The sequence below is a fragment of the Dendrobates tinctorius genome, unplaced genomic scaffold (genome assembly GCF_039654945.1).
Source record: "Dendrobates tinctorius isolate UK_male_01 unplaced genomic scaffold, ASM3965494v1 ptg000022l, whole genome shotgun sequence".
Taxonomy (NCBI): domain Eukaryota; kingdom Metazoa; phylum Chordata; class Amphibia; order Anura; family Dendrobatidae; genus Dendrobates; species Dendrobates tinctorius.
Genome location: NW_027361690.1, coordinates 57,780,075 through 57,789,085, shown reverse-complemented (window position 1 = coordinate 57,789,085; position 9,011 = coordinate 57,780,075). Strand labels below are relative to the sequence as shown.

General features: G+C 36.0%; 1 protein-coding gene across 8 annotated transcripts in view; it reads right to left on the bottom strand.

Annotated features, from left to right (window-relative positions):
• Window positions 1–512: 512 nt before the first annotated feature.
• NTRK3 (neurotrophic receptor tyrosine kinase 3) overlaps window positions 513–9,011 on the bottom strand; it is a 956,517-nt gene continuing 948,018 nt past the window's right edge. For all 8 annotated transcript variants that reach the window (XM_073568722.1, XM_073568721.1, XM_073568726.1 and 5 more), the window contains 2 exons: window positions 6,737–6,895; window positions 513–2,256 (listed from right to left, as the gene is read on the bottom strand). In XM_073568722.1, the coding sequence (XP_073424823.1) occupies window positions 2,071–2,256; window positions 6,737–6,895 (345 nt within the window). In that variant the 3' untranslated portion in view covers window positions 513–2,070. The remainder of the gene's footprint in view (window positions 2,257–6,736; window positions 6,896–9,011) is intronic.

The following is a 9,011-nucleotide window of genomic DNA, read 5'->3' as shown; positions in this document are numbered from 1 at the left end:
TTAACTGTACTATGAGTATTGATGGTCCCATTGTCTTTTTCAATAACTGCTCAATTTTGGAGAGAAAGTATTCAAAGACCATTTTTCACCTCTCCTTTATAAATCTGTTCTTCTTATCCCATGGATTCACAAGCTTATTATGATGTATACACAATACACAGGCTGAAGGTATCAGTTCCAGTCTCTTTTCACCAAAGTTTTAGGAGTAAGCCTCTTTTCCTGTTTGCTTCATTTTGTTCATTCGTCTCTACATCCATCATGTCAGGTTTCTCGCATAAGGTCTCATCCAAACAGGGTAAATAAGGAAGTATTTAATATTTCTCCTGTTTTTCAATATCATGTACATCAGGGGTTCTACAAAGTCCAATGCTTCCAGTGTCTTCAATGATTATATCCACATGAAAAAGTGAACATTTTTGAGAAAGCAATTGTTAATGTCTATAGGTTGTGAATTTTAATTTGACAAATATAATTTTTTTACGTTGCAGTTCAAACTTTTATTTTTCCTTGATGGTTCCAACGTTAAATCCAATTATGCTGGGACGAGCTGTTTCCATGCCTGTTACTTTGCTTTGCTCCTTTCTGGGCTTTTGGTATAATCATGGAGAGTGATTTCACTTTGTAGTGGAATGGTTTGAGCAGTAATCCAGTCTGTTTTCCATCCTATCCTCAGATCAAGTCAATGGATTAAATATACAATATATATATAGTAGCATATTAAGAGAAAAAAAACTGTGATGCGTAAAGTGAAGTTACTTTGACTATGGAAATGTTATCTTACATCAGCTCAGTTATGACTATCCTACATACATTGTTAAAAAATTTCTTCTGGGAATTTAGACTGAAAATGGGATGGTGGCATGTACATATCCCTCATTAAAATGTCCTCCTCTATGTTTACATAAATAATAATAAAGACATTTAAGCTTATTTCTCTAGATTTTTTCTTTTAAGAAAATAAATCTGTCCTCATATTAACAGAATACTTCTATCATTATGATTTTAACATGAATGTGGGGTCACTGAAAACTCCCATAGAACTGTAATTCAGACCTGAGACACACTACATGAAAACAAAGACATCCCCAAAACAGTAAAAGTAGGAAGGACAATGACACAAAAACTATCCTTTCCTTTCTAGACGTTTCCCTTGACAAAATTTTTATATTTGCGTACTTGTGTAAAATTTTTATACCATTTGTAATACCGGTTACAGGTATAAGGAGATCAAAATGACGTTCAAAACTAAAATCACAATGGTTGCTGTTTTCCCTTAAAGTGGTCAAATGCCACTTTTTTTTTCTCTAGAGATAAAAAAAAAAATATTTATAAAAAACTGATCTGAAATAAACAAAGAATCTGTTTTACCCGTAGGTACCAATGAATTTTCCAGAAATCAGAAATCCTATACATTTTGGAGTTAACGGATTATAAAAATTGTTCATAAATTTAGAGGTTTCGTAGAACAGTAGGTAAATGTACAGCTTCCAAAAAATGGCTGGATTGCTCTTCCTTCCTCATTTCAGATGCAGTTTGTTGCTGTTTCTTTCATGAGTATGCAAGCAGATCATCAAATTTCCATACCCCTATCCGGGAGATAACACGTTTGGTTGCTGCAGTCCACCACTGTGTATGCAACAAAGGTAAAATGCTCCATTGACTATGTCATCTTAAGGCTTGATGCCACTGTGGAGTTTCAGAACAGGATTGTCTTTATGCATTTAGTTAAGTACTGAGCTGTGCACACTGGTTGAATAGGAGCAAAAGGACGACCACACCTCTGATGGAATAAATTACTCGCCCTATTCCTTAATTTATTTTACGTACAATTAGTCTGTAATAGCAGAGACTTCCTTCTCTGTTGTATTAGTGGAAGATGTACAAAATTAATCTGCTCTTACAGGCTTTCTTCTGTGTTATAATGTGTTGCAGGCACTTAAGTTTTTTTTGTTGGGTTTTTTGTTTGTTTTTTTTTTTGTCTTTTTTTCCATATGAAGACATTTTATCGGAAAAGCAGGATAAGGGAAGATGAAGGTAAACCAGGGTGGAACAATTTAAGAATCTGCTTTGCTAGCCCAGAATGTCCAAGTAAATTGGAGAAGCCTTCCCTAGGACTTGAAGAATCTTATAGATTTCTTTGATATTTAACCGTAGCTGTGGTTCTCTTTGCCAGCACCCCAGCATAATGTCAAAGATTTCTTTTGGAGCCACTCGTGGTCTCTCTAGGACACGTCCTTGTGTGATGCACTCAATAACCTGAAAAGAACAAAGAGGGTATATGAACATACTTACAAAAAATGTATTTCCTGTGACATAAAGAAAAATTATCTAGTAACAAAGTAGGCATAATAATTAATAATAAGACGAGAAAACATCAATTCTACTATCTCTAGTTCACAGATGCTTTTACCACCCTTTCTTTAGTACATTTCACTTAACACTATCTATTAATCTATATTAAATTGGCCATAAACAGCAAAACTTTTATATTAAAAATAACAGAAAAAAGCAATGTATATCACTAAACGAGAAAAGTACTTTCTGCAAACTTTGCAAAATTAAATGTTACTTAAATGTTACTGGTGAATATAACAAACTTTTTAATATATCTTAGCAAAGAATGCTGCTTCTTTCTTCACTTATAAACCACATGTCCCTCCCCATTCATCTCAACTCGCCATCCACTGAAAAACAGCTCAACTCCATCTTGCTCTAGGTTAAATAAACTGCTCTCACAATGAGATGTCAGGTTATACCTCCTATTATACATTTTGTAGATGAGGGGAAGGAGGAGGAGTGAGTATCAGACTGAGAAAATAAGCAGAGGAAGACAATCAGAGGAAGAGAAAGATTAACCTGAGCATTCTAACAAGTCTTAACTCATGCTAGATCTGGATTTACAGCTACACTGATAGGTATTGCTTTATAATATGTTCAATGTCTCTGCTGCTGCTGCTGTCTGTGTGTTAAGGAATGAACTGCAGGAATCCTTCTGTGTGTGTTGTGCTTTGTATCAGAGATACCATAGCAACATTTTTTGTGATACAATGTACAAGATGGTGTTTGTTAGATGTGTCTATGTGAAGGCACTCCGTGATTGTAATGTAGCCTGCAGTCTTTCGAGAGGTTTGCCAGTATGTCAAAAACAAAATATTGCATTGAATCTGTTTTGTGAGAAAATAAAGTCCTTATCCAAATTGAATCACATATAAGTGTGGACATATCTGAAGGTCACAGTAAACTGTGTCTGAAATGTTGAACTTATGGCAAAACAAAATTAATGTTTTCTTTACCAGGCTTGTTTGGTGGTCTTGTTATTACATATTGTGAAGATAAATACTGAGTTAGCATCAAAAGAAAAAAAATATTGTAGCTTTGTTGGTTGAAAGTCCATTTGACAGAAACTGGAGGGTGCCACAGCTCCAGATGGTGTGACTCAGCTTCAGTGGGAAAAGTGAAGACAGTAGCACTTCCAAAGATGAAAAAAATTATTTTTTTCTTTAAACTGTAAAACCCGAGATTCAAAGATAAAAAACAGAACTGTATCCAGCGTCCCAGATGCCCTGAATCATAGAATAGCGTGCGCTTTGATTAAGGGGGTCTGGAATGCCAGAAACGCGTCCATGTTTTATCTTTGTATGTTGGGTTTTACAGTTTTACAGTTTAAAGAAATAAAAGTGCTTTTATTTCACATGTGGAAGTGCTGTTCTCTTCACTCTTCCCACTTAGCATCAAACTGTTCCTCCATGATTCCTCTAATATGCACACTAGGCTACAGGACATCTTATTCATGAGAGCCAAATATCACTAGCAAGTATAGTTTGCTAAGGGCTTTGGTAATTGCCTTCCGGACCAATTTAGAAAACTGTACTGTGCATATTTAGTTGCAGGAATATTGAACTGGTAAAAAAAGTCAGACTTTTCACTAATAGAAAACGTGACACGTAATGAAACAAAAAAATCCAGCGTAGAAGATTCAGAACTGATAAGCAACCAGAATCCTACAACAGACAAAAATGGGATAATATTCCTCTCCGAAAGATTTATGGAATGTTGTAAAAAGAAGAGGGGATGCTTCAAAGTGGTGAACATGGTCGTGTCCTAACTTTTCTTAAGATATGCTACTACCATCACTTTCTAAAATAGTTATTTTCAAATTAAATAGAAAAATTTCTAACTTTTAACTTTTGATGTGTATTCTATGTTCTAAATGAAATATGGCTATAATCAAAATCATGTATCAATATATATGCACGTCTACAGTGCATACTATGTATGAGAATACATAAATAAGCACATATAGTCTTAGAATAACGTTTTAGAAAATTATGTTTTCTTTTATTCTTTTGGATTCAAAAAAATAATTATACACTTGATAGAGCAAAGTAACAGAACAAAGAAACTTTTTGCTCTCTATAATTGATAATATTTTAAGGCAGATTATACAATGCTGTCTGTCTTTAGCTCTTTAGTTTCAAGTAGAAAATTACTAAATCTTTTAACTTGTATTTAAATGTCTTCATTCACTTGTATTTTTTTTCTTTCCTCCTTCATTCTTTCCGTTTGTATTAGAAGTTTAACTTGCATTAGTTTACTATTTTACAGCCAGATCAGTATTCTTATTTTTCTTTCTTATCTTTGCTTTTCTTACTCATATTGTAGACAATTACAACTACATTTAAAGTACCAATACCACTGCAGAGTAATTCAGGAACCATGAAAATAGTTCTAGAATAACTGTTATAACTAACATCTAGCGCACTTTTTTAATATGTTTTTGATAACTTTTTTTTGCAAAATGGTGAACCTTATTCACATATCCAAGATGTTCAGTCTCAAACTGAACCCACCAGACACAAAAGCTTAACACATGAAAAAAACAATGCGATCTGATGTGTTATTAGTCATTTGGGGATCAAATTTGAAGGCTGAACATGTATGTGAACCCTGTTATGTAAAATAATTAACTGGATTAACAAATGACATGAAATTAATTTTAACATCTTGAATCCACACCTTTGATTGAATGAATGTATTGTATAATTAGATTTATCTATAAAGAAAAAAAATGGATATTTTAAAAGTGATTTTTTAAAAGTTTTTATATTGGTGGTATAAAGGCAAATCTATATACAGCCTTTATATCTCAATGATGAATCGAGAATATCACCTTCATGTGGTAGACAATAGATGACTATATAATTGGAATAAGAAAACCGCTGACTGTGCGAACATTTACAGTAGAAATGTGCTTGTTACTTTGTCCTACGGAACAACAGGAGGGAAGGATCCAACGAGAAAATAGCAATCTAAAAAATAACTTTTAATCCATTATTTAAAAGCATGGACAGCACAAAGTTGTCAGGCAAAAAAACACATTGTTGTCAGATCAACGCGTTTTGACTTTGCAGTCTTCGTCAAGATCTGTCCTACGGAATCCCTGTTTAAGCTCAGAGGAACCCCTGAGTTGTGTTTAACCTGGTCTGTATCTCAGTTTTTCCTACTTAAATAGGCATGACTCATTTTTTTTTCATAAAATATTTTTAACCTTTTTACTATTACTACAGTTAGTTTTTGGTCTTGTGGTCCGATCATTGAAAATCACGTTATCATCTTGATTCTTTTTAGGTAAGTTCTCTGTTTTGAGCAATGAATACAACTGTCTTGTAGTACAACAATCCATAATTTTACAGATATACTTTGTTTTTGACTAAAAGCTCAACCATAAGTGCTTGGAGAATAGAGAAAGTTCACCGGTCAGTGGACATGCTACAGATGTAATGAAAGGAGACACCGCTCTTGTTTGTACTGGTATAAAGTAAGACTGTCAGTTAACTGTGCTGACAGAACTAATTTATTGTTTAGGTGGTTCAGAAATACATTAATTTCCCATGTGGTGAAATACAACATAAGTTAATTGATTAGGAACTGTAAAACATTTACGTCTATCTAACAATCAATCTATGTGCCACAAAGTCAACATATCACTCACCTGATGCCAACTAATACTGAGATTTATTATTCTTTGGGCATGCTGCTCTTCCATTCTAAATGTTGCCATACAAATTCATCTTAAGTTTTTCAAAATGGATGAATTGAACAAAAGCAATTTTTTGACTGAAGAAATCTAACTGCAAATAATTGTTTTATCCACTTAATGATACAATGTCATCACCTGCAAGGAAGTTTTCTGTTCTTAAATCCTTTGATGTCACAAAAGATACTTACTGAAAGAACTTTCCTAGAAAATCCCCCCAAAATTTTTAGTCCATCTCCAAATTTAGACTAAATACATATTACAATGTTCTTGCGGTTTTGACAGATTATTCACCAAACAATTGATTATTTAACTGTTGTTTCACCATTACTTGTTTCTATCTAATGTGTATGACCACCTTAAGATTTCAAATGGTGAATTGTAGCCTTAAATTTCTCTTATAAATTGTGTAGGAGCTTTAACAATATGTAACTTTGTTCCAGAGCGCACTTAGATGGAGGAAATGCCAATGTTATTCTCAGACTGGTCAGATGCTCTCCCTACCCGATTGTGATAGCTGCATAGAAATACATAAAACTGTCAGTCTTGGGCAGGGAGAGTCACTGACCAGTTTATGCACTTTGTTCCGATCTTGCGGATTTATACGACCATATGAGTGCACCTTACGTTATTATCTGTTATCTGCAGGAAAATTCCTATCTAACAGAATTTTGAGTGAAAGCATGCATCGTACTGTACCTCTGTGTTTGAGAGCTGAAACCAAGGTTGCTTTCCATATGTAAATATCTCCCAAAGGATAACACCAAAACTCCAAACATCACTTTCCGTGGTAAACTTTCGGTACATTATGCTCTCTGGAGGCATCCAGCGGATAGGCAACATTGTGTGGCCTCCCACCTGCAGAAGATATAGAAAATGATCGAAAATAATTTTGAACATCATTGGTTTATATTTTCAGTTCATAAAAATGGGGTTTGTACCATTTTTTAAGTGCTTCCCGACTACCCACTGTAGATAAATGTTGGCGCTTGCTGGCTGCCATTTATCAATGGTAAGCAGTCTCGTAGTGTTCAGGACTTCGAGGATCCTGCAAGAGCTGCGATTGCAGTTCAGAGTGATAGTTCTGATAGGTGAAATCATCAAGACCTGATTGGATCAGGTCACTGTAATTTTACCCCTTTGCTATCTTCTAAATTCTGCTATCACAGCATTTAGAAGAAAGTGAAAGGGAGCGCATTCTGTCCCTTACCTCTCTGACACCCCTTTGACGTGATCACTGGGAAGCCGAGTGTTGTCATGGGAGCTGAAGTTCATAACCTCTTGGTCTGCCAGGTATGGTGGTCTGTTAAAGTCAGCCAGCAGCTGAGTCTAAAGGCCCCATCACACTAAGCGATCTCACTAGTGAGAGTGCTGATTTTGTGACACATCAGTGATCTCGCCAGCGAGATCGCTGTGTGTGAAGGGGATCAGCGACCGTTCCCCCTGCCGGTTATCGCTGATCGTGCTCGAGCGGCCTGGGCCGTTTTTTGATCACTGATCTCCCGCTGCCCAGCACGCATCGCTGCGTGTGGCATCGAGAGACCAGCGATCAGCGACGCTACATGCTGGTTTCCAAGGTAAACAGCGGGTATCCAGGAGTCGCACAGCTCCTGGATACCCGACGTTTACATAGAAACCAGTGTCCAGCATCGCTGGTCCTGATCGCTGGGGCTGTCTATGTGACAGCTCACCAGCGATCAGCCTAAAGATGTCCCAGCAATCCCATCATGTCGGATCGTTGGTGGGACATCGTTTAGTGTGACGGGGCCTTAACAAGTGATCTGCCAGTAAAACTTACAGTTCTCATGCATTGCAGAACATGTGTATTGTGAATTAGACATATAAAATGTGAAGCAATTTACAGGGGCTAAAGAAAAACTTTAAAAAAGTAAAAATGTTTTTAAAACTCTTTAAAAATTACAAAATAAATGAAAAAGACCAATAAATATGTGTATTTATGTAAAAACATAAAATTACACATATTGGTATCATTGGTACATTAGTATCACTGTGTCCTTAAAGAACTGATGTATGAAACAGTCAAACTAGTTAACCCTTTAAATGAACATCATAAAAAAGTGGCAAATAACTATGCTTTTTCATCATAACATTGAAAAAAATTAGAATAAAAAGAGATAAAAATAAAAAAATGTAAATAAAAATGGAACTGTTGAATCGTCATCTTGTCCCACAAAACACACGGTGCCAAACAACTCTGTCAGTAGAGAAATAAAAAAATTATAGCTCTCAAAATAAAGCAATTTTTTTTTCTAAAAATGTTGTTATTGTGTAAAAGCATCAAAGCAAATATCTAATATATAAAGCTCAATGTGGGTGTGTGTGTATATATGTGTGTGTGTATGTCCTGGATTGGCATCCGCACCGTCGCAGCTACAGCCACAAAATTTGGCACAGTCACACGTCTGGACCCTGAGAGCGTCATAGGCTATGTTGTGAGGCAAAATTTTAACCCCGCACATTCCAATTCACCAAACAATTTTGCCCCTATCTACATAATGGGGAAAAAGTGTATGCATGTATTGGCATCTGCACCGTCGTAGCTACAGCCACAAAATTTTGCACAGTCACACGTCTGGACCCCTAGAGCATCATAGGCTATGTTGTGAAGCGAAATTTTAACCCCGCATGTTCCAATTCACCAAACAATTTTGCCCCTATCTACATAATAGGGAAAAAGTGAAAGGAAAAGTGTTGGAGGCAAACTGACAGCTGCCAGACGTGAACAAAGGGGACTAAAAGAATGGCGCCAAAGAGTATATACTGTACAGTTGCTAAGGTGGGGCCCTGACATGGGATACTCAACACACACGTGGATATGAACACATACACAAAATGCACCACACACTACCACGTGCTTCAACACATATACCACCCTCAGCACACATTTCACCACACATACACCAACCTCGCCACATAAAAGTCGAAACACAAAAGTCGCCACTCAAAACTCTCC